Source organism: Cervus elaphus, chromosome 9 (assembly GCF_910594005.1).
Source record: "Cervus elaphus chromosome 9, mCerEla1.1, whole genome shotgun sequence".
NCBI lineage: Eukaryota > Metazoa > Chordata > Mammalia > Artiodactyla > Cervidae > Cervus > Cervus elaphus.
The window spans coordinates 47,685,305-47,711,910 of NC_057823.1; the positions used below are offsets into that span (position 1 = coordinate 47,685,305).

A 26,606-nucleotide genomic window follows, 5' to 3' on the forward strand; every position below is an offset into this window, starting at 1 on the left:
AACAAGTCTCATTTAGTAGGTTAAAAAATGCCATTTATAACATATGAGGTACTTGATGGAACATGCATTTTTATTAAAAAAGCAAAAATAATAATGCCTTGGATTCCTGTGAGGATTACCTGAGATAAAGGATGTAAAGCTCTTATGGAAACTGGCTAATAAATAGTAGCTATTCCTGCTAATAATATGCTTATCAACAACCTTAGGAGGTAGGAATTATTATCATTTTACACATAAGGAAATTAAGGCTAAAGTGGAGAAAGCAATTTATCTAAGATTACTTCATAACAGGTATAATGAGTAGTTGAATTTGTTTGTATGATTCCAAAGCCCACATCTGTAACTACTGGGTTACATATAAAGAGGCTCTAGACAAATAAAAGACACTTTCATATAAGTAGGATTAAATGGGATAACAAAAGAGAACAAAGGGCCAACATTACCTAAGAACTGTAGCACACTGCTGAAACCACTGTAAATCCAGTCAAATATGAAGGACATAGCCAAATCTTATAAGGTCTGGAAAAAAAAGTGGGATTTAGTAGTCAATATTAAATAGCAATGACATTAAACATCAACTGTGAGTAAATAATTCTACAGCAACCTTACTACAAAGAGTTAAATACTCTTCCAGGCCAGTCTAACCTGGTCTATACTGATGCATAAAAAATAAAATGCCATTAAAATACCATGTAGAGACCATTCCCTGCCTACCAAAGTAGCAAACATGAAAAATAATTATAACAGTCAAGACTAGAAAAAATGTGGTAAAAGAAGCATTATTAATGGCAGTATAAATTGGAACAAATCTTTTTTAAAACCAATTTGGCAATAATGTATCTGGTGATACAAACTGACCCAAGAATTTTAGAAATTGTCCTAAATATGGAAAGGCTTTATGTATAAAGATGTTCATCAAAGTGTTACATAATAGAATTTTTAGATATAATCTATGTTCAATAGTAAATTAAATTCTATTGCCTATGAAATATTTACCAAAAACCTTGGAGTAGAGGGAAAGACAGGAGCCAAAAGGAAAAGAGAGGAAATTTATGATCATGAAATAAGTTTCTGAATCTGATTTTACCTATGGGGAGTAAAAACTCTTTTTCTTTTTGTTTGGGTCTTTTGTAGCAGTTGGTACCAGACAGTATATTTCTGGGTTTATTATCTTTTTGCATTTTTCAAATTGTAATCATGTTACTAAATGTAAAAAAAAAAAACCAATTACTAAATCAGACTAGAAAATGCAGAGTATAGTTCAATTCAGCATTTACCTGACATGTACTTAATAAACTAATATACCTAATGTGAAAAACAAGAGAAAATGTATCTTTAGAAAAGAAGTATCATTTATAAAAAAAATATGCTTTCGATCAACGAAGTTCATTTTCTATAGCTGAACAGAAGAACCTAGGCTCTAAACTAGGGCCAACTCTGAAAAGTTTGAAGGGTTGTGCTATCTTTGCTATTCTTTAGACAAAGTACAACACATAGCCCTCCTTTCTTTAGCCACCTCTCCTCCAAAGTGGGCTAAGCTGGACAAAGATGGGCCCACCAGGCTCAGAATTTCCTAGAGGGTTAAGATGTTGAGACCACATCACCTTGAGAGTGAGAAACAGAGAAGAGACAGCCTACCTAGCTTGCACAAGGCCTAGCAGTATTTACTAAGAGATTCCCTGGATCCTGGCAGTAGCTTCTCCCCTCTTCTATTAACTTCTTGCTTGTACCAGCATAAGTAGAATTTTGTTCTTACAACCAGCTGATTTCCAGATTAACACTGGCAAAATAAATAGTTTCATTTGTCAGTATCACAAGAATGTGATACTGTAACTATATGCTGTAACTACAACAGTGACATAATTATGTAAGAAGAATCTATTACCTTAGAAGTTATTATTTTACAAGTTGAAAATTACTACTCCTTCTACTATTATCATTTTAGGTCATGGATAAATTGAGACTTAGAAAAAATATATACAAGTGGCTTATCTTTTCTGAAGATTTTTAGGTATATGCTTTTCGAAGGAAATCATAATAATTTTCACTGTAGAGAATCAAATAAAGCAGTGGTGTGTTGAGTTTTTTCCCCTTCTAATTCAATACATACTTACCTAGCTCATATTACATCCAGGGTCCTAACCTAGACATCATGAGGAATACAAATACTGATGACAAACATGGCTCATTCTCTCAAAAAGGTTATAGAGTGATAAATTAGCTACACAAATACAACTAAACTGAAAAATGTTAAAACTGAATAGGATATTACCTAAAATGGTAACAACTCACCCTATAAGGTTTCAAGAATTATTCAAGCACAAGGCGGGGGGAAAATGCCCATACTGTAAATCCTAAGGTACTAGGGGAGTAATGATCATAAGAGCATAGAGACAAAACAATTAAAATAAATAACAGAGAGATGAGGTGGGCTTCCCTGGTGGCTCAGTGGTAAAGAATCCACCTGCCTGTGCAGGAGACACGGGTTTGATCCCTGAGCTGGGAAGGTCCCACAAGCTGCGGAGCAACTAAGCCCATGCACCACAGCTATTGAGTCTGTGCTTTAGAGCTGGGAGCCACAGCTATTGAGCCCATGGGCCACTGAAGCTTGTGAACCCTAGAGCCCATGTTCCCCAACAAGAAAAGCCACCACAATAAAAGCCTGTGTACCTCAACTAGAGAGTTGCCAGTGCTTGCCACAACTAGATCAAAGCTCATGGAGCAACAAAGACTCACCACAGCCAAAAATAAATTACAAAAAAAAAAAAAAAAAGACATGAGGTATGTGTGTGCATACTAACAGAAAGAGGTATAGTGAAGTGAAAGTCGCTCAGTCGTGTCTGACTCTTTGCGACCCTATGGACTACACAGTCCATGGGATTCTCCAGGCTAGAATACTGAAGTGAGTAGCCTTTCCCTTCTCCAGGAGATCTTCCCAACCCAGGGATCGAACTGAGGTCTCCTGCATTGCAGGCAGATTCTTGACCAGCTGAGCCACAAGGGAAGCCTGAAAGAGGTATATAGTATGCTCACAAATAACACTTTATATTATGTATGAAAACAAGAGAAAACCAGTCCTGCTTGTCTCTACATTCAAACTCCTATTTTCCCAGTTCTGTGGTGACAACAGGGTGCAGCTAAGGGAAAGGATGGTGATCGGGTACCCAGAGCCTAAATGGCTACAGCAGAGAGTCGGGAATTGTTAGATGACGTAACTGCGATTAGGGGATGGAGACAGAGTGAAAATCAATGGGTGCTAATTAGTGATGCAGAAGCCAGACTGATCAACAAATCTGAGATTAAATTTAGACATTTGGTTTTCATGCTGGCTACTTTTAATATGTAAACATAAGAAAAAATGCTGAATTTGCATTTCAATTTAATAAAACGGAGCAAAACAAAAAAATACCAGCTACCATTTATTAAACCTCTGTGAGCAGTATGATCTAGAGGTTAACAGCAGCAGCTCTGGAGCTAAGGCTTTACTAATATTTTAAGTAACTTATTTCACTTTCCTCATCTGTAAAATGGGGATAACAATACCTATCTGAGATGGTTGTTGTGAAGATTAATTACTACACACAAAAATTTAGTATTGAGCATGGAGGAAACACTCAATTTTAACTGCTATTATTATTATTTCTTTCACTACGTGGCCTACAGTATTAGGCACTTTACAAATATCATCACTAAATACCTCAACAACAACAAAAAACTCAACAACAACAAAAAAAACCCTCAATAACCTTTCAGAATAAATATATTATTGATTGCATTTTGCAGAAGCTGAAGTTACAAGTAAAATTCAACTTTTAGTGATTGGCACATCTAAGTTTCAAGCATGAGTCTGACTTCCACATCCATCCCCCTTTTCCTTACGTTGCATTGGCTCTCTAAAGCTTTATAACAATAGTTTTAAAGGTTTAAAGTTATTTAAATTATTACATAACATTTAAAAATTACTCCAGCTCATGACTCTGACATGTAATTCCTTCTTCTCCCTCACATCCCACGGCCAGTCATTCCTTAGTTCTATCAATTTCTGCATTTTCTTTGATTCTCAAGGAGCCACCTGGTCAAAATCCTTGTGTCACTTTCCTAAATTACCATCTTAACATCAAAATGTGTTTCTACCCAGTTGTACATGCCCTCCAGAGTAGCTCCACCAAAATGTCATCTCAGACTTGTTGCATAGTCAGGGTGACTGTAACTCTCAGTTGGCTGGGGACAGTCTCAGTAAAGTTTTCTCAGTGTAATCATTAATAGTGCTTCCCTTCTCAAAAGGGTCCTGATTTAGGTGTTAAATTATATGGCCAGTCTGCTTGTGGATGGAGAGCCACTGGAGGTGTGTGAGCTGAGAGATGATACAGTCAAACTCCTTGGTCCAGTGTTCCACATCCTACTTGTAGCTACCTTTCCAAGCTTATAATACATATCACTTCCCTACTTGTAGCTTTCCCTGGGCTAAAGTAAACTGCTTGCTGGCGACCTGTACTTTACCTTAAAACATCTGCCCATTATCCTTCCTGGCATCAGAATGTTTTCCCATCATCTCTGCCCAGAGGCTCCTTGCCAAATGCTATGGAAGAAATTAATTCTCACTTGAGATAGTCTTCAAGGTACAGATACAGGTGGAAGAACCAACAGAACCCAGGAAGGGTAAAAGAACTAGAAGAGACAGGCAAGAAAAGAAGTCAGTCACATTATATGCAGAGATGTCACTGCTGGCTTCGGTGACACGGAGGCGGCTGCTGAGCGCCTGAGCAGCTCGCGGTGACGTGGTAGTCCAGGAGAGCCGACGGCCAGTACTTAAGTCCCAGCAGAGCTGTGTGACCCTGAACAAATTAAAATCTCTCGGGGTTTTATGAGCAAACAAGATAAAATGCACAAAATAAGTATTTAAAATATGGCCTCTGTTATTGATATTATTGAGAAGAGAATGTGATGGAAGTTAGCAGGTGGAGGCAGTGAGGAAATTCTTCTGGCAAAAAATTCGAAATGGGGTGAGGGAAGTGAGATTTTCTTCTTAGGGGAGGGTGAGGCTTGATCATGTTGATTAACTGAAAGGAAGGAGCTAGTGGCAAGGAATAAGTTAAAGATGAGCAAGAGAGGGAATTAACCAAAAGGGGCAAAGTCTCAAGAGGAGCCTGGGCAGACAGCACGCTCTCTTTCTCTAAGATGAAAAGGAAGGAAGGCCAGGAAAGGTGAAGGAGTGTAGAGAAATTCTGAGGAGCAGAGTGAGGATTAGAATAGCTACTGTGGGGGAAAGATCAAGTTAAAAGACGGCTAAAAAGAGCCAATTGCCAATCGGGATGGGGAATATGTGTAAATCTATGTCTGATTCATATCAATGTATGACAAAACCCACTGAAAAAATAAATAAATAAATAAAAATAAAATTAAATTTAAAAAATTTTTTATTGAAAAATACAAAATAAAACAGATTCCTTGATTAAAAAAAAAAAAAAGAGCCAATTGCTAAGACTGAAACATTCACAGCAGTGAATGCACCGACTTCTAGCCCTCCGCTGCTCCCCCGGCCCCGCCCCAGCAGTGCTCAGCTTTAGAGAATAAGGAGCAAATGTGTATTAGGGACTTCCAGAAGAGCAAATGAAAAAAGGGGAACAAGAATTTGAGAGCACTAGTGACAGAGGCTGAAATGGTCTGATCAGAAGTTCAGGCTGCGTGGATAAAGTTACAAAGGTAGACAAAGTACGGGAATGGGTGAGGATCAAAAGCAGGCTTCTCACAGAATAGAACTGGAAGAATAGAGGAAGAATCTTTAGTTAAAAATAGCAGATATAGATGTAGTAAAAGGGTGCAAGAAGTGAAAGGTGATCAGAACTGTGCCAGCAAAGTGGAGGAAAATGTAGGTTCAGAATTTAAGGAAGGTCTGAGTGGTGGCAAGCTCCAAAGTACTGTCCACGCTGACAGGCGGTGGAATCACCAGAAGATTGGAGGGGAGCATTACAGAAAGCAGGACTGTGAGTCAAGTGGCAAAGTCCTCACTGAAGATGACTGTTGGTAGGTGAAAGACTGAGGGAGAATCGCTTCTCGGCCTTTTGGCTAAGATTAAGTGAAGACTGAGGGAGGGTAGAGTGGGTAAGATGGTAGAGAGGGTAGCCATGCAGATAAATGGATTTTTTGTGTAAGGATTTGCTTTTGTAAAATTTGTCCCAAGATAACTAATAACATATATGGGGAAACTCTTCTTCAGAAATTAATGAGATATTTATATTTCTATAAAGTCATGGCTTCTGAGATCTTTAAAACAAGCTAGGAGTCATTAGTCATTTTAAAGTAGAGGTAAAAATGCCAACTAAGAATAAAAGTTACTTAGCCGCAAACAGATACCTGAGCCCTGAGAACAGGTTACACAACACCATGAACACACTATTAAGACATGTGAAAAGCAAAGGTCAAGAACAAGGAAACATATACACGTCAGCAGATTTATTTATTGCATGAACACCAAACAGGAAAAATTGCCCCACAGATTAGAAAAGTGATCTACTCAAATAATATGAAAATCAGTGCAAAGGGTGTAATGGAAAAGAAATTCTCAGATTACAAATAACTTTTCAAAGCCTTGCCACATTAAACTTATAAGGATGATTCCATTTATATGAAATAGTCCAGAATAGTCAAGCCTTTAGAGTCAGTAGATTGGTTGCTGTCAGACTGCGGGGGAAGGTGAAATTGGGAGTGGCTAATGAGTACTGGGTTTCTTTTGGGGTGATGAAAATGTTTCTGGAGTTACTGGTGATGGTTGCACAACATGAGTAAACTAAAAACACTCAATTGTACACTTACAATGCTAAGTAGTGTTATGTACAACTATCCTCTATGGTATGTACTCTCTCTCCATAAAATTATTATTAAAAAATGAAAGAACCGACTCATTGAAAAAGACCCTGATATCTGGGAAAGATTGAAGGCAGGAGAAGGGGATGACAGAGGATGAGATGGTTGGATGGCATCTACCAATTCAATGGACATGAGTTTGAGCAAGCTCTGGGAGATGACGGACAGGGAAGCCTAGTGTGCTGCAGTCCATGGGGTTGCAAAGAGTCGGACACGACTGGGTGCCTGAACAACAACAAAATAATTTGGGCTTCTCAGATGGCTCAGCGACAGAGAATCCGCCTGCCAATTCAGGAGACCGGGTTCAATCCCTGGGTCAGAATGATCCCCTGGAAAAGGAAATGGCAACCCATTCCAGTATTCTTGCCTGGGAAATCCTATGGACAGAGAAGCCTGGCAGGCTTCAATCCATGGGGTCGCAAAAGAGTCAGGTATGACTTGGCAACTAAGCAACAACAATGTAAGTAATTTAGCAAAATCATTTAGGTGTGAACTTTTAAAAAACATACATAAGAGAAAAAATAAACATAAGATGACAAGATACAAATACTCCAAAAAGTAGTGCTGGTAGAAAATAAAAACTAGAATATTCTAAGGAGATAAATCCTATTGAGAATAGGATTCTAGAGTAAATACATTAATAACTTTGGGAAGCAAAGCATGGTAGAGCTGTGGTAAAATGAATAAGGTAGAATGGATGTCCTAGATTTTAAAAAATCTAAACTGAATGTGCATCCCTGCCTCTTATCTGGCCGTATTACATGGCATGTAGAACTTCCCCCACCAGGGATTGAACCTGTGCCCCTGTGGTGGAAGCATGGAGTCTTAACCACTAGACTACCAGGGAAGTCCTGAATGTTCTTCTTTTGAAATACTATAATTTCATCCTGGGAAAGCCATTCTTTATGAGCCCCAGTTTGCTCTTCGATATAAGGGAAATACCGCCTGCCTCACAGAGTGTTAGGAATGATTAAGTACAATAACATACATGAAAATACTTTGAATATACCATATAAGGTGGTATTAATTTAGACTAAATCAATTGAAAATCAAAGCACAGAACTTTCAATGCCAATTTTGAAATCAACTTCAATATTAATAACTACTACTAAGAAAAAGATTTTTAATGATGTTCTGATTTTACTTTAAATATTAACAACAACATCACTGTCACCAGAAAAGCACTAGAATAGTTTCCTTCAAATCCAGGTAAGGAAATTTCAGTAGAAGAGATTGATCATAACTTTCTACACAGTTTTGTCAGGCTTGTAATTATACAGTGCACAAATTCCATAAGATCAGTATGCTGTCTGTAAACCAATTTAGGAACTATAAATACCCCTCTCTCAGTTTCAAATGGCACTAGAAATACAAAGGCCAAATTCTGGCCATGTTTTGTAGAATTTCAACAAGGCCCTGTGCCTTGGTCCCTTGGGGATCTAGAGGATTGTTTCCAGGCCTCTACACCCTACACCCTCTCCTTAAGCCCCTTATATAAAAATGTCATAGTATTTACATACAGTCTTCGCACTTCCTCTAGTATACTTTAAATAATCTCTCAATTACTTAAAGGATCTAACACAAAGCAAGTAGTTGTAAATGCAACGTAAATGCCATATAAATGGTTGTCAGCACTTGGCAAATTGAAGTTTTGCTTTTTCAAACTTTCTGGAATTTTTTTTCCCCAAATATTTTCTATCCGTTCTTGAATCTTCAGAAACAGAATCCATGGATAAGGAGGGCCAATGTCCATACAAGTATGGACACTGATGATGTTGAATGTTTCAAAATAAGGCTGCTTTTAAATACCCAACCCTAAAATTATTAGATTTTCTTTTTACAACCTTTAAAGTACTGAAACAGTGATGCAAATAAAAAACTCAAGAAAACATTTGAGGACTGAATGTTTAGCCATTATAAAAATGGAACTAAATCTTTTGGTTCATGTAATGAACAAAAAGTACATACTCCATTTTCCTTTAAGGAAGAGTGATGCTCGACTGAAATAAGGTTAAATCTGTGACAGATATAAGTTGGATTTTTTTAAGAGGAAAAGGGAAAAAACTACATATTTTAAAAAGCTATGAGGGACTTCCCTGGCAGTTCAGTGGTTAAGACTCCAGAGGCCTTCCAATGCAGGGGATGTGGATTAGATCCCTGGTCGGGGAGCTAAGATCCCACATTCCTCGGGTGGCCAAAAAACCAAACCATAAAGACAGAAGCAATACTGTAACGAATTCAATAAACACTGTAACAATGGCCCACATCAAAAAAAAATCTTAAAAGTACTGAACTTACCTATAATGAATTAAAATAAAAACTGACATAAGCAATGGCTAATTCAATCATTAAAATACTTTTAACTCAAATTGTACTAAAAGCTACATGCAAGGAAGGTAAACTTTTCAATACCATGATCTGAAAATTACTTGCTTAGTAACGTTTTGCAGAAAAATAATTTAAATGATTTTCAGCCAAGTGTACTTAAGAGGGTGGAGAAATAATGAATCATTACTACAGAATTCTGATTTATAAGCTTCAAATATATGGCACTGATTTCCATTTCTGATAGCCTATTCTCTGATTTCAATTCTTGCTCAAAGTGCAAAGCAAAGGAGTTAAAATGTACCCTATGTAAACTACTAGTCTCAGTAATTAATGACTGCTTCTCTAATATTTCTAAAATGATGGCAACACCTTCCTCTTCCACAAACTCAGGAAACGTCAATGAACTATCCTAAAGTTTTTAAAATTCAAAATATTTTGATGACAATGCAAGTCCACTAAAATATTTGGTATGCAGATTATTTTGAAATATCAGCACCACTAATTGTTGACAAAATGTAAACCTTCCTTATTCCTCATTTGTAAAACAGAGATACTACTATTCCCTCAGTGGATGGCTGTAGGGAACTAAACCTTTTGGTTCGTGTAATGAACAAAAAGTACATTAGCGCCTTACACATAGTAGACAACAAATGTTCCTTTCCCTCTTTCATTTGCCTCATTGAGACTAATTGGTGTTCTAACACTGAACGCAGGACAGTCTTACGTGTGAGATAAAAATGTGCAACTAATACTGGGTTTACTTTTTCAAATTAAAAGTATTTCTTCAGCTCATTCTGCTCAATGTACCTAATACCTCAAAATTCCTGACGAGTTTGGTTCTTTTGGTCAACGATGTCAAGAGTTTCAGCTGTTGTCAAAGTCAGTATTTAAACCTTGTTGGAAACTCTTGGGACAGTCTGTAAATAATTGCAGCTTTCCCCCAAGAGTATGGTGTATCTTTTCCCCACTCAACTGGGACTTGGGCAATGGGAAAACGTTAACTACTGGTAGTAAGGAAAGCTCGATTTGTCCCCACACTGTGTGGGAGAGTTGAAAACAACACGTCGCGTCACTGCCTCTGAGCTGTCAATGATCCCCGCAGCCTTCACCTTACCTGGTAAGGAAACTGAGGCTAAGGGCAAGGAAGGGCTTGGCTGCAGTTCAGAGTCATCTATTTGATTCCTGAAATTACCACCATTTGACAGCAGCGGTGTCTTATCCAGATGGCCGTCAGAGTGGTCCCGCGAAGCATGAAAGGAACCTGTCGTCTTTCCCGCCGCCAGATTCCAGGGCGAAAAACAGGAGCCCCTTCCCCGCCCGGCTATAGGCAGGGGCATCGAGTGGGCCCAGCCCCAAAGGCGCTCCTTCCCCGGGATCGACAGCTGCCGCCCGCCAGTTCTTCCGGGACGAGAGGCCGCCACTTACCTGCGGTTGGAGAAAACGCAATTCCTTGTTTGGAGTCGGCACTATTCACTCCGACACCGAACTGCAAAGAACGATGGCTGCCGCGGCCGTAGTTCGCGTTAGCGCCTTCCGGGCCGGCGGGTGCTTCACTCGCGAAGGTTCGCAGGACAGCAGTGCCGAGCGCCTGCAGTTCCGCCTTCCGGCGGTTCCGCGGACAGTCCCGCGGTTGAGTGCGCTCCGAGGTGGGACCTGCTGCCCACACAGGCCTGAAGGAGTTTCAGGCAGAGAAGGCAACACCGGTGTTTAGCTTGGGGAAATTATACGTGACATCCTCTTTTCTTTTCTTTTCTTAAAATAAATTACATTTTCAAAGTGCACCTGTTTCTTGAGTTCAACGAGTAATTTACAAAATGTAACTATGTGCCAGATAATGTGTTGAGCTTTCAACAAGGCTGTCTTTACTCCGTCGTTCTTTGCTAATGAATGTTGATCTTTAAGACTGTCTTGACTCTGCTGTTTTTTGCTCATGGATGTTACTTTTCTTAAATTTATTCAAATAGGAATACTCGGGTGCCTTGAATGAAAATGTGATGGCAGTGCTTCCAAGATTGCTCTCAAGCCTAGGATTCTTTCTCGGTGATGCAGGCAGAACAAGGAGGTGCTTGGGGACTGAAGCAGTTATTCGATAGATTCCCAATAAGCCTATCACTGGCTCTGCTGGATCTCCGCCTCTTTCATCCCAGCCTCAGGAAATGACTTACTCCATTGGTCCTCGCTTCTCACTTGTCATTCTTTCTGCCAGAACGGCTTCCGCAGATAGCTCCCTCTACCCGGCTAACTCCTACACACTCTTCAGGTCTCAGCACCAATAGCTCTCTCATCAGACTCCCTCTCAGATTCAGTTAAGCCCTTTATTTCAGGTTTCCCCAGCAACTGTACAATTTATCTTATGATTGATTGAAGTTATCTTGCTTATAATTTTACAATTAAAATGTATGATTATTTATCTATAGCCTCCCCAACAGGCATTCTATCAGCTTCCTTAGGTCAAGAACCATATCTGCCTTTTCTCCTGTTGAACATATTTTCAGTGCTTGGCATACTATAGGTGCTGAATACATTCGAGCAAGTGATTCATTCATAAAAGACTTTTAGGTACATTTTTGTCCTCAGGGGGATAAAGAATTTCACTAGAGTCCATTGGTCTAAGTTGGAGGAGCCTGCTATTCTAGTCTGGGTTTCCCTTTATTCTCCTTTCCACAGATCTAGTCTTCAGTTTGGTTTAATAAATACTTTTTTTAAAAAATTGGAGGATACTTGCTTTACAGTGTTGTGTTGGTTTCTGCCACAAAAAATGCTAATCAGCCATAATTATACATATATCGTCTCCCTCTTGAGCCTTTCTCCCCCCGACAATAAATACTTTTAAGTGGCTTGAGGCACTTCACTGGGCTTCTCAAGATTATGCCACAGCTCTTTTCCAGAATTTGAAAAGATATTCCTGATATCCTTGGCATTTGAGTTAGCCTTTAGATAGAAATCTAAATTATGATTCCTCCTGACTTCAGCAATAGACTGTAAATTGATTAGGAATGGGGGAAAGACAATAAGCAAGACAGTCTCTTTCTTCCAGGACCTTTTGATTTGACTGGGAGATATTTTAATTCACAACTGACTATAAAAGAAGGTAGGAGGAGAGAAAGGAAAACAAACTACAAGCTTCTGGTAGGGGTGAGGGAGTGGAGAGGCAGGAGATATCAGTGTTTGAGGAGAGCCTTACAGGATATGTAAGATATTTACATATCTTGAGCTTTTTGATGACTAATATCATGATAAAAGTAATACACAATCATGGTTAAAAAGTTTGGAAAGTCAAGAAAAATGGAAACAAAAATCATCCTCTGTCACACCTCACAGATATAAACATTTTTATAAGATTATAATCATACTATAAACAGTTTTGTAAAACATTTAAAACTAAAAACATTTCAATACAATCAAGTATTCTTCTAAATCATTAATTTTAATGACTGTATTTTAATAGAAGTACAGCTACAGATTATGATTCTAACATTAACCACTTGAAGTTTCAGTTACTACATATGTAAAATGGGGATTAATACTCAGCAGGGATAATATCATAATGTGAGAATAACATTTAGAAAGGAACAGAGATGGGCAAAGCACCAGGCAAGTATTATGCTTTGACTAAATAGCTTTCCACTACATCCACCAAGGATGTAGACTCCCAAGCTATAGAGCCTTTTGGAGGTTCTGAGCAGAACAGGAACAGGGTCAGAATCCTATTTTTGGAAAGTTTGCTCTGGCAGCAGTGTGTGGGTTGTATTGGAACAGATAAGGGCTGAAAACTGAGATTTGTAATGAGACAGCTGCAATCACAGAGGTGAGAGGTAATATGGGGCAGTGCTGGGTCAGTGGGAACAAAGAGAGAGTCAGGTGTGAGAAATTGTAGAAGTTAGAACCTATATGTGATTGATTACATGTTGGTAGCAAAAGTAGAGGAAATATCAAAGTTCCAAGATTTGACCTGGCTTAGTGAGTCTACTTCTATCTCCTGTACAACCAGCTTACTGCAGGTCACTATCATCTGTGGCCTGGGTTACTGCAGCAACTCTTCTTTCCCTATCAATTGGTTATCTTCACAGCTATTGGATTGATTTTTTGATGCATTCATACTAAAGCATGAATTTAATTACTCTACTGTTTACCATTCTTCAATTGCTTCCCAAAGTCTATAAAGTCTTTACAATGCCTTATAAGGCTCTTGCTGCTCTGCCTCCTATATTTCTCCAATCTCATCTTGTGCCATTCTGTCTTGCTCACCACAGCAAGCTCATTCCTGTCTTTGAGCTCTTGTAGGTGCTGATCCCTTTGCCCAGAGTCCTACTTTTCCCCATATTCTCCCTTTGTATAGCTAACTTCCTTGTCCTTTAGATCACAGCTTAAATGTCACCTCATGTCCTAACCATTCTGTCCACATCAAGTCCCTGCTTCCTAGTCTCTGTCTTACTACCAGTACCTCAACAGCACTTATCAAGTTCAAAATTTAAAAAGGTATATTTATTTACATTTTTATTGCATTTCCTCCACTGAAAACTCCACAGAAGGAAGAGACCCTGTCTGTCCTGTTGTTTTTTCTTGGTACCTGTCATATGGAAGGCATTTAATCAGTATTTGTTGAATGAATGAATAAATCAATTAATGAAGGAGCTGGTGAGGTCATCCAGTAGAGAATATGGTGAAAAGATAGTTTAGAAGGGCACTGATATTTCAGATTTCTGATACCATGGTGCCAGAGTATATGTGGCTAGGCAGGGACAGAGAGATATAAGGAAAGAGTGGGCCTTTGGTATTGTACCAGCTGCCCAGAGGAAATAAAGTCTGACCAGACACTGACAGTATTTCAGCTACACTACAGGTCAGTATCAGATGGGACACAATGTAGCATAATAGTTAAGAATAAAAGAATTAGAGAACATGATATTTCAGAAATAAGTGCTAGTGGTGTGATTTAATCTCCAAGTGCAATAGGAACTTATAGTAGTGAACAAATGAGAGTCAAAATATTCTGAATAGAAGATTGGAAGAGATGACACTTTAAATTTATCCATTCAAAAATGTTCATTGAACACCTGTTAAATGTGAGGCCCCAAACCATGTGTTGAGAATACAGAGTTGAACAGGACACAGGCCCTGGTCTCTCTTATGGTCTAACCAAGGAGACAGACATGAAATCAAAATGATTACCTTAAAACTGTTATGAGGTATATAAAATTTTATTCCATTGAAGAAAGATAAGCATGAAAGTGAAAGAAGTCCCTCAGTCGTGTCCGACTCTGTGGGACCCCATGGACGGTAGCCTACCAGGCTCTGCAGTCCATGGGATTTTCCAGGCAAGAATACTGGAGTGGGCTGCCATTTCCTTCTCCAGGGGATCTTCCCAACCAACACAAATATATAACAATGTTGGTAAGTGCTGTGAAGAAAAAAAAAAAAAAGGATGGGAGGGATAGAAAGTCAGTAGGGAGAGTATGCTGTTGTACAGGGTGTTCAGAAAAGGCCTCACCATAAGGTACCATTTGACTAAAGAAAGGGTGAGAGATTGAGCTGGATGAGCGTCTTGGGGAAGAGCATCCCAGGTAATGGAAATAAGAATTAAGGCAGACTTGTGCTTGTATGCCTAGAGAGATTCCTTATTCCTAAATAAGGAATCAAAGTCAATGAAGTATTCTTTGTACAGTGTTGTTTCTTTAGGTCTAAAAAAAAAAAAAAAAAAAACACCAATAGTGAGTGTGTCCGGAGTAGTGAGTGAGAGGGAGTGTAGAAGATGATGAGAGAGATAATAAGGCTGACTGAGTGATCTGAAGCCTTGAAGGCTATGAGTCAGACTTTGGATTTTACTCAGAATGAGAAGAGAAAACTCACGCAGAGAAACTTTAACTTGATGGAGCAGGTAAAGGGAGCAATTACAGGTTTAGAGGTATAGGAAAATAAAAGTGGAATCAGTACTTCGAAGCTCAGTTCAACATGAAGGGTGGGTGGGAGAGATTGAAAGCAGAAAGACCATCCCGATAGTTCAAGTGTGAGATGATGAAAACTAACTAGAGTGGGCAGTGAGAACTACATAAAATTGAAAAGTTTTCAAAGAAAGCAATTTACTGCCTTGGTGTGGGATAACTGAGCTTGCACCTTCAGAACCACTGACTTCAGATACAAACAGATGTCCTGTGAGAGGCAAATGAGGCCAAAGGCACTGTTTCTAAAACGGAACCACAAGACAGTTTCAAAAGAAACCTGCTGTTTGTAATTGAAACTAGTTCTTTGTTTGAAATAGGACAAATTTTAAAAAATAACTAGAAGACCTAAAATAATTTCCATTATCCTGAAAAATAAGCAGAATTGATCCTGCTTATCAGCTGACAGTTCAGTAGTTATGAGCAGGCAGGCAAAGTGGACTTAGGCTGGCATGAGCCTAAGTCCACATCTGCACATCAGATTTTATTAGGAATGCATATCCCTTTTTTGGGTCTAAATAAGGAATCAAAAGTCAATGAAAGAGTATACTATGAAATATTCTTAGTATAATGCTGTCTCTTTACTGAAACACTTTGTGCACTTATTTTACTGAAACACTTTTGTGTCACTTATTTTATTGTTTATAATTTTCTTGAACAGGGTTGAAGGCTCTGAAAATAATGTACAGAAAATGTGATACATATGTATGTGCAGAGGCATATGTGGTAGAAGGGTCCTGTTCTGGAAATCAAGGATTACAAAGTAGAATATATTATTGACATTAGTTTAGAAAAGTGTATGGTAGTATAGAGTAGATATAATAATTGATCAAAGAAATATCAATACCTTTAACAACTGGTAATAGTACTAATAATTTTTCCATAAAATTTATGTGGCCACACTTTAAGAAGCCAGAGGATTTGGCACTTGTGTGGATATTTAAATATGAAAAGCACTTAAATGTTTAAGTATGTTTTCTCACCTCAGTTAGTTAAACTTACTTTCCTACTATTCCTCAGGGTGTGCAGATGACAAATAATGCCTTTTCCTTCAATATTTTAAAGCTGTTACATTGAAAATGTAAAAAACACTTGAAAGACTTAACCATAGTTTTGTTTCTTGTTTTTGTTTTTGGAGTGGGGGTGATAATAGCAACAGGGATACATAGGGGTGTGACACATTTTAGAAAAAGCATTGTTTACTTATTAGCAAATTATTTATGTTTATTTAACCTGATTGAACCAGAGGTTACTTGCTTTTTAAAATGGCTAATTCTTCTTCATCAGTTGTTGCTGCTGCTGTTGTTTTTTTGCTGAACAGAGATATTGCTTAAACAGAACAAAGTCCAAAGAAAACTTGATTTAACCAAATCCAACTGATGCCAAGGTTAGTAAACCAAGATCATTAAAATGTTGCATAAAAAGAATTAAACTAATGCAAGTTTGAGTCCAGGCTTAAGGATTTGCTCTTTTGAAGAGTAACCCTGATTTTTCTAAGCTCTGGGAGGTTCAGTTTCTGAGGTCTATTTTCTCAGAAAATAGACCTGTGTTTATGTATCTTAAAACCATTGAGAGGCTTGTGATTGTGTATCTTTTCAAGTGGTCTTGGGACATATGCTTTGGGATTTTTGTTATGGGGCCCTAAGCGAAAAACATTTTGACCAAAAGTATCATCTTCATTCTAAAGACTTTGTACTTGTATCTTGTACAAAGGAATTGAGTTTTTCAATTTCATGCACAGCAAACAATTTTTACACATATGAGGCAAATGTTAAAAAAAAGATAAAAGTTAACAGGTAGTTATTTGAATTCTTACTGTTTTCAGGCCTCTCACAGCAGTTTAGTTCTTACTCTTTTTGTATGTAATATAACATTTCATAGTAGGCATTTGATATTAAATGAGTTAAGATGTATTTCACCTTTCACAGGTTTTGAAACCCTTGGCAAGACATTGTGGTCAACGATACAAGTCTATAGTTGAAAGGAGGGCTTTATCATCAGCTCAGGACAGGAAAAACCTAAGTATAAGGAAGGTGGCTAATATGATCACTGATGTCATTAACTATGTTGTCTAATCATTCCAGTTTCTACCTCCCTTTAGTCTCAAAAGTAAAAAAAAAAAGTCTTACTTGCAAGAAAAAAAGAAGTCACCTTGCCTAGAAAGGAAGTTTGAATGTTGTACTTTACTGTAAACTCTTAGAAGAGGAAATAAAATTGCCATTTAAATATGTTAATGAACTTTGGCATGACTTGCTATATGAATCAGCGAGTTTCAAAATTAAAATTACTTTTGAATCTTCAGGTCAAAAAGCAAAGGCCTCCTCTTCGATTTGATTACTTTGAACACCTATACCATTAACCTTTAAAAAAAATCCCTTATAAATTACACCTGGAATATGATGAAATGTGAAATGAAATACCGTGATGAACATTAATCGGTTCAACAGAGGACAAGTCTGTCCTCTCAGGTAATCTTCACAAAAACTGGAGAACTGTCAGTCCCACCCGTCGAAAGCTGCCACTGAAACCCTGACTGTCCTCAGATCCCGGCCTTGCCGCGTTCACGACGGCGGGGATTTCCGTGTCGGTGACACACGCCACTTCCGGCCGACGGTGAGAGTCAGTGACGTGGCAGGAGAGGCCGAGCACGGTCCTTCGGGCCGGGACACCCGGAGCTGTCAGGTGGCTTCAGGGCAGCCCCGCCAGGAGAGAAGAACTCACCGACTGCGGCTGCCGCAGCGAGGCCGGAGCCGGAAGTGCCACGTGTCCCGATTGCGCCTGCGCGCCCAGCGGCTGACAGGCAGTTCCGGTCGGGGCCTCCCTCAGTCTCTCTCCGCTTGGCTGCTGCTTTACAACCCGGCGTTCGCGGCCCCACCGGCCCGACACGCAAGCCTCGGCACCCAGGCCAAGCTCTGACCGCCGGCGGAATGGGGAGAGTGCGGCGCCATGCGTAGGGCTCCCTGCGCCGCCCTCTCTCTATCCGGCTTTCAGTCCTAAGTCGTTAGCCCCATCTCTGGCTTCCAGCCGTCGTTTTTCAACTTTCGGCTTGGGGCTGTCGCAGACCCCGACCAGACCCCTATAAACGTCGTCGTCATGTCCCAGCCCGGGATACCCGCCTCTGGCGGCGCCTCCACCGGCCTCCAGGCCCAGAATGGGGCCGCCTCGGCGTCGGCGTCTCCCTACACCAACGGTAAGTACCTCTGGGTGTTAAGAGTTGGGGAAGGCGAAGTTTGGGCCCCGGCCCGAGTTGACCTTTGGTTGTTGCCTCCGTCTGAGGGGACAGCAGGCGAGAGTGACTTCCCTGCCAGGGTCAGGAGCGCCTGGAGCTGGGAGGCTGAGCCACAGGGACCGCGACTTGCTTAGTGTTTCATATTTATTTCTTTATTCTTTCGTTCAGCACACAGTTGCTGAGCATTTGCTGTATAAAACGCCCTGGGTATACATGGGTGAAAAACACAGACTCCGTCTTTAACTCACAACTCGCATGCAAGGCTCTTGGCATCTGTTTATGTGCCCTTTCTCTCCGCGCCACCTCACCTTCGTCTTCTGGAGAGCACGGTTCGGGGGCTGATTCATTTCGGTCCGGTCGGGCCTGCATGAAGTACTCAGTGTGAACCTGCGGAGATGAATGGAGGATTATGCTTTGCCTCTTTAGGGCCTGCTCCTCTCTCCCTGAACCTTCCCCGAATTGTACCTAGGCCACCTGTTCAGTTTTTCAGCTTTAGAAGGGGAGGATCTCCTGTTTGATTTCCAGAGGTCGTTACATCACTTGGGAAGTGATTGGACACAAAGTCTCTGGACCTCTGGCCAGAGTGTACATGTGGCACTATAATTTGTCATTCGGTGTGAGGATGTCTTCTAATTTTATACTCTTTCTAGGATTCTTTAAATTGTCCTATGTTGTGATTTGCTAAGTTCTTTATAATAATAAAGAACTTATAATAAAGACAGATGTTCTCCCAACATCTGTTGGGAGATGGGTTACCAGTTTACTTGGAAACAAAACTAGTAGAATAATATTAAAATGCTTCAGTTTCCCATTGAAATCTAAGGTTTCTGTGGAGTTCGAGAAAATAACCACTGACTAAAATAGCTAATTTACATTGTTTTTAGAGACTACTGTTTTCTTTACAAAGAAGGCTCCAAAAGACTTTTAAAAATGTTTATGAGTAGGCAAGTATGTAGGCAGTAGCAAGAATAAGTGAGAGTAAGCACTGAAATGGTATTAAGTTGAATCAATTGTTTTTTCCCAAACTTATGGTAACAGATTATGTAAACTATTTTTTATTCTAGGCTAGTTAGTTGCATTTTCACTGAGGATGAAATGACTTTAAGACATTAAGGCCAAAACTCTTAAGCAAGATGCCATATGACTGTGTTTTTTCTTCTTTAAGTTGCACTTTTACAGGAGCTTTAAGTGGTAAACCCTGCAAATATGCTTGCAAACTTATACGTAAGTATAGTTTTGAATATTTTGAAATGGTAAAGCAGTTTAGCCATTGTGTATACTGTATTGGAGATGTTGTCACTATGTTGATTTGATCCAGTTCTGTCCTTAGGATTATAAAAGAGAATAAAAAAGGAGTCTGTGTACACAGCTTGCGCAGAGCCAATTTCGGAGTCAGATAGGGAAGGAAGTCATAGGATTGCAAATGTGTACCCCCACTTTCTAGAAAATAAGTTTCAGGTGTACATTATTATAATTTGACATACACCACAAAGTGATCACCACCACAGGTCCAGTTACCATCCATCACTATACAGTTGACCCCTTCACCCATTTCCCCAACGCCCTTCCCTTCTGGTAACCACTAATCTGATCTCTGTATTGGTGAGTTTTTGTTTTATTTTGTCTGTTCACTTACTTTGTCTTTTTAGCTTCTAAATATGAGTGAAATTACATGGTATTTATCTTTCTTTGTCTGCTTATTTCACTTAGCATAGTACCTTCAAGTTCCATCCATGTTCTTGCAAATGGCAGGATTTCATTCTATTTATAGCTGAATTATATTAATATTCCATTGTGTGTGTGTCTATAACATCTTTATCCATTCATCCATTGATGGACAGTTAGGTTATTTCCATATCTTGGCTGCTGTAAATAATGCTGTAGTGAGCACAGGGGTACATACATCTTTCTGAATTAGTGCTTTTGTATTCTTTGATAAATGCATAAAAGTAGAATAGTGGGTCATATGGTATACACCCTTGTTAAGATATAACTTTGACATTCTTTTTATAAACCCTATTTCTAAAGTTTTTTTGTAAAAGTATTCTCAGTAAAATGGCTAATATCCTGCATTGGGTTCCGTTATTGTTCACGTTGATCACTCCACTAATAATAAAGAGAGTAGGGATGTGGTGGAGAATTGGAGGGAAGGGTATTTCTCTAAAAGGTGAAAAAAAAGTTCCGTGCTGGATCTAATTTTTTTTGGTTAACTCTTTCTAGGCACTTATTGCTGCTTAAATACTATTGAATTCTCATGCTTTAGGTTTAATGTAGCATGCCTAAAGTATGCATTAGAGTTTAGTTGGTTGGAGCTTCCTTTTTTTTTTTTAAGATTATAATTTAAAAATTGATTGAGTCAACTCTTGTTTTTCTGTAACTTACTTTCGTATTGTATAGTGTTATTACAGAATACCTCATACATCTGGACATTTCTTTCTGTGGTTGATTGTTACATTGTACTACAATCCAAAGGTTGTCTAGAATGGTTTTTCTAAGTCTCTGTGTAGATTTGGGTACATTCATTTCCTTTGCAGAAGTTGACACTGAAACTGCAAGACTACTTAAACTGGCAGATTTTCATCTGATTATCATATAATAAAGACTAAAAGCAAATCATGACTCCCACTTGTAACTAGCTCCTTTGTTGACTATTTGAGTCAATTTGTCAAGGCAGTTAGAAACTGTAGTTTTATTAACACTTTTTGTAATATTTATGTAATACTCAGCTTTTCCCCTTATAGGTTAAGAGTGAGAAGGATATTCTACATTCTCTCTTCCACCCAGATTCATTCCCCTGTTACATTATAATTTTATAAAATAGTATGTTTTCCCTCTAGACTATAAGTCCTATGAGGGCAAGAATATCTGTCTTTGCTCATCATCTTCTCTCCAGCAGACTCGCATGGTGTCTAGCACATTTAGGAAATTACCAGTTTTGTTGAATGATTTTAGAATTGGGTATTTGCAGTTTAGTTCACTAAACATGTATTGACTTGTTCATTATAAGACTTGAGCTCATTTTCAACTGTTTTCTTTCTGGTGAAATTTTCTGTGGATTTTTGTACAGTTATTGTTGTTCAGTCACCAAGTTGTGTCTGATACTATCAGCTGAAACATAGTAGAATGTGATGTATGGGTTAGTCATCAGTTTAAATGCTAGACTTGTGCTCATATCTCTATTTTAGGCATGGCAGAAATGTAAATCTCTTTTAGTTTCTATGAGGTAAGCCATAATTATGATTGTGTATTTTTAATACAGGCAGTCTTTAAAAAAAAATTGGTTATTTATTTTTAGCCACGCTGGGTCTTGGTTGATTTGTGTGGGCTTTTCCTCTGCGGCTACTCCCTTGCGTGTGCAGATTCCTCATTGCAGCGGCCTCTCTTTGGAGCACAGGCTCTAGGGTGCGAGGACTCAGTAGTGGTGGTGCAGGGGCCTAGTTGCTCCAGGGCATGTGGGGTCTTGCCAGATCAGGGATTGAACCCGTGTCCCTTGCATTGGCAGACAGATTCTTATCCACTGTGCAACCAGGGAAGGAAGTCCTATATGAAGTCTTTAGTGCTGAGACTAAGATTGGCATGTGATGTCTAACACTGGTTGTTGTGGCTGAGTTCCTTTTAGTGTTTTCATCGGGCACAGTAACTTTGAAGTCCTACAGGACTGCACGCGTGCAGGCTTAGTCACTCAGTCACGACCAACCCTTTGTGACCCCATGGACTGTAGCCCGCCAGGCTCCTCTTGTCATGGGATTCTCCAAGCAAGAATACTGGAGTGGGTAGCCATTTTCTTCTCCAGGGGATCTTCCTGACCCAGGGATTCAACCCACGTCTCTTGCGCTGCAGGCAAATTCTTTACTGTCTGAGCTACCAGGGAAGCCCGTACGACTTTGCATACCTCTAGTAGAATTTACTACATTGAGCGTCTGTTTGGACTTTGCTGATAGACTGGGAATTCCTAAAAGAAATAGTAACAATAAGAATTAGCATTTATCATGTACTTACTCTATTCCTAGTCATTGTGCTAGACTGCATTATATGCATCATTTCATTTAATCCTCATAACAGCCCTGTGATATGAGAACTGTTAGGTTTACTGACCAGGAAACAAAGATGAGTGGTCAAGCAGCTCATTCAAGGTTACACAGCTAATGTGTTGTGGAACCTAGATTTAAACTTGGCAGTCTTATTTATTCAGCTTGCCTGGTGGTTATGCCTGGATCAAGGAACAGAAGCTTTTCTTTGGTTTCTTTATGTAGGTAGATATATATACTTAGCGTAAATGCTGATATTTTTTGAAATTGCCACCCAGCATAGTTTCCTTTGGATTATAATTAATACATGACCAGACCCTCACTTTTGTTAGTACTGAGTCCATTTCTTTGCTATTTCAGCATCACATCTCATAAATGTCTTGTACTTCTTGAAATTGCCGATGCCCCCACTTTGATTCTTAGCATTTGCTCTTGCCCCTTTCATTGCTTTCTTTAAAGCCGTTCTATTTAGTCACTGATCCACAAATTGTCCTCAGGCAGTAGCATCCATTTGTTGCACTTATAGTGTCAATTGGTCAACTGTAAGCGATCCGAGTGTATTTTGATGTCAGGGAGAGGTGCTAAATCGTTTTTTTTTCTCTCTATAATTGACTTGTTCTCCAGATCTGTTGTATTTAAAAGCACACATGGAGAAGGAACTTTTCAAAATTTAAGTAAAACATTGCCATCTAAAGCACAGTGTTTTGAATATTTGGCTACTTTTCTGTAACTTTTATTTACTTTCATGTAGGACACCATAACTAATGGAACCATATTCAAGAGAGCCTTGAATTAATTTGAACTGGTTTAGTCATTTGAATTCATGAATGGTAGGTAGAAAGTGTAAACTGTCCCTGGCAAGTAGTAGCTCATTGTATATTACTGGGGCTTCCTGGTGGTTCACTGATAAAGAACCTACCTGCAATGAAGGAGATGCAGGTTCAATTTTTGGGTTGGAAGATCCTCTAGAGGAGGAAATGACAACCCACTCCAGTATTCTTGCCTGGAAAATCCCATGGACAGAGGATACTGGCAGGCTTCAGTCCGTAAAGTCACTAAGAGTCAGACACGACTGTGCAACTGAGCACATGCATATATTTACTGAATGGATTGGTGAATGAGTTGTTTAAGAATACAAGACCTTAAGTCGTTGGGGAAACCATTCTGGGAGTATCATTTTTATGTATCAGTGGATTCTAAAATTCATAAAGTTTATTCTGAAGTATGTGAGAATCACCAGTACATGTACAGTGGTAAAATTTAGACCATAAACTTTACTAGTTTAGGTTCTGGGATTCCATCAAGTATAAAATTGGAATTTATAAACGTAGAACCTAGGTTCTCTTTGTTTCTGAAACTTCTGGTTAGGTGATTGAAAAGCAGTCACCTGCATTTATTTTAATCTCTCATTTGTTTCTTTAATATAATTTCTAATTTGGCTTCTACTTTTATACATCCACCAAAACTGCCCTTAATAAGGCCACAAATAATTTCTTGGTTATTAAGTTACAAAAAATATTTTTCATCCCTCTCTCTAATTGCTGTCTTTCTCCTAAAATATTGGTGATCTTTGGAGCTTTCTAACCTAGTTCCCTTCTTTTTCTTCCTTTCTAAACAAAACAAAACAATACAATATGAGCTTCCGTTGTGGCCCAGTGGTTAAGAAACCACCTGCCAGTGCGAGGAGCAGGGGCCCGATCCCTGGCCTGGCTAAGTCCGCACGCCTTGGCGCAGCTGAGCCTGTGTGCCCCAACTACTGTGCCCGTGCTCTCGAGCCTGCGAGTTGCATCAAGAGAAGCCACTGCAACAAGAAGCCCGAGCCCTGCAATGAGAGAAAACTTGTGTGTAGCAGTGAAGACCCAGAGCAGTAAAAATAAATAAATAATAAATAGTATTTTAAAAATTAACAGTAAACATGTATTATTTCACATGATTTCTGTGGCTGGCTCTTTTCTTACTCTGTGCATACACCCTGCATGATATTATTAATTCTTGTGATATCAAACACTGTATGCCAGTGATTTCCAAAGTTATATCATAAGCTGAAACCTATCTCTTTTGCTGAAAATAGATGTCTTTCTAGTTCCACTTGAATTTCTTGGTGACACTTAAAGTATACTTAAAACAATTCTTCATTCTCTGTTCTGTTATCCCCTGCCTTCTGCAGTTCTTTTCTCCCCCTTCTGTCCTAATGTATGGCACTGTCATCCACCGAGTTGCACAGGTCAGAGTCCTGGCAGTCATTTTCGGTTCCTTCCCTTCTTCAATTCCATATCAGTTCCACAGACTTATTGTGTCTCCATATTCAATTCCATGAACCCTATCAGTTCAGTTTCCTTTATCAGTTTTTTTAATGTGTAGGTGCTAAATATTTCTTTGCCACCTCAATGTTAAATTACTTTTTATAAAATGTATATACAGATACAAAACTAGGTATAAACTCCATATGTTTTAGCTATTGTACCATTGTAAAACCAAGACAAATTAAGAACATTATAACAAAAGCAGTATAATTCAAACTTAAAACAATAAATAATGCAATGGATTGTTTGGCTGAAGCCAAAATTGATCAGTCTTCTGATTTTTAACATGTTAGAACATCATTTGGGTGACTATTATGGTTATTGTTTTTCTTTTTTTTTTTTTTAAGATGAAACTAGTTTCAGGTTGTTGGAGAAGAAATATTTTTCCTCTGCACTCTTAGTTTTTAGTGCTTGGGAGGAGCCTGTGAGTTAAACTGGCAAAAGACAGGATAGCAAGAGAAAAGGCAGAATTTACTTATGCGTATAAGGGTTCATAAATATATGCCTTGAGAATTTGAGACTTATATACTATCTTAATAGGGGAAGAGGAGAGAGAAAAGAGCAGTTACGGAAAATGATTTTTAGGAAAAATAAATGAGTCCTTACTAGAATAAATGGGAGACTTGATCATTTTGTGACAACGTATGTTTAGGTGTGGGGCAACTTAATTCTTTTGAGTTATTTTGGAAGGCTGTACTTTTTGGCAGATAAGTGCTTTTAGGCAGATTCTCGGAACTCATGCCCTCTACTCAAAATAATTTTTATGTCACAGTGGTATATTCTGGACCCCTTTAAAATCGCTGATCCATTATTTTGGTAGATTATATAATTTATTAATGACTTCAAAATAATATAATTAAAACTGGTGAAAACTTCATTACATATTTACAACTGCACTTCTAAGAAACTATTGCAAGTTGATACATATGTAAAAAGACAGTTTTTACATTATAAGTCACTTGAAGTGGATCTACGATAATGACTACTACAAAGCAGGTTCTTTTTTTTTTTTAATGTGTTTTTTGTTTCCTGTTTTTTATATATAATTTATTTATTTATTATTTTAGGCTGTGCTGGGTCTTTGTTGCTGCATGTGGGCTGGGCTTTTTTTTGGGGGGGAGGGGCTTTTCTTTAATTGCAATGAGCGGATTGTGGTGGCTTATCTTGTTGTGGAGCGTGGGCTCTCGGGCAAGTGGGCTTCGATAGTTGTGGCTCCTGGGCTCTAGAGCGCAAGCTCAGTAGTTGTGGTGTGTGGGCTTAGTTGCTCCGAGGCGTGTGGTATCAAATGTGTGTCACCTGCATTGGAAGGTGAATTCTTTACCACTGAGTCACCAGGGAAGCCCAGAGCAGATTCTTTTGTGTTTGTCTTTCTACCTTATAGTCTCATGACTGCATAATCTTTTCATTTTCTTCATTGATATACTGTAAGACTTTTGCTTATTTTGTGCATTTTGATGATACTTGGCTTTCACTGACTGTACTTGGCTTAAAGACCTCTAGCATAATGGCCTGTGATGAAACAATAAATAAAAATATTAGAGTGAGCCATGAAATCCTGTGGCGGTACTAGGCTGTGAGATGTTGGTTTCTATCCAGATGACCCAAAATATGCTTATATTACTTTTTACAAATGTTTTCATTGATTCAAAGATCTCTGTATTCCCACTACTGCTGTTTAGTCAATTATTTCTTACCTGGATTACTACTGTAGACTCTAGTATCTTCCAATCTCTCCTGCAATCCCCAAGAGGTTTTTTGATGTCCTAACCCCTTGCCTCACTTCAGATGCTTGACACAATCACTTGACTCTGCTGTGCCACACTGATTTTTCAGAATGCCGTTTTACTACCATAAGCTATTGCACATGTTGTTCCTTTTTCTGCAAGCACCCTTGACAATCCTTTTCCTGGGGCTA

The 26,606-nt window shown here is 38.9% G+C and overlaps 2 protein-coding genes across 3 annotated transcripts in view; one reads left to right on the plus strand and one right to left on the minus strand.

Moving 5' to 3' along the window:
* The window catches only part of SAR1B (secretion associated Ras related GTPase 1B), a 28,482-nt gene extending 17,716 nt beyond the window's left edge, over positions 1 to 10,766 (minus strand). Inside the window, exons 1-2 of the mRNA XM_043912803.1 lie at positions 10,618 to 10,766; positions 444 to 519 (exon numbers count right to left, since the gene is read on the minus strand). Coding sequence (XP_043768738.1) covers positions 444 to 501 — 58 coding nt within the window. The 5' untranslated portion in view covers positions 502 to 519; positions 10,618 to 10,766. The remainder of the gene's footprint in view (positions 1 to 443; positions 520 to 10,617) is intronic.
* A 6,334-nt stretch (positions 10,767 to 17,100) lies between these two features.
* SEC24A (SEC24 homolog A, COPII coat complex component) overlaps positions 17,101 to 26,606 on the plus strand; it is a 68,949-nt gene continuing 59,443 nt past the window's right edge. Inside the window, exon 1 of one of the 2 annotated variants that reach the window (XM_043912801.1) lies at positions 17,101 to 18,321. In XM_043912801.1, coding sequence (XP_043768736.1) covers positions 18,225 to 18,321 — 97 coding nt within the window. In that variant the 5' untranslated portion in view covers positions 17,101 to 18,224. The remainder of the gene's footprint in view (positions 18,322 to 26,606) is intronic. The other variant, XM_043912802.1, reaches the window with a different exon arrangement.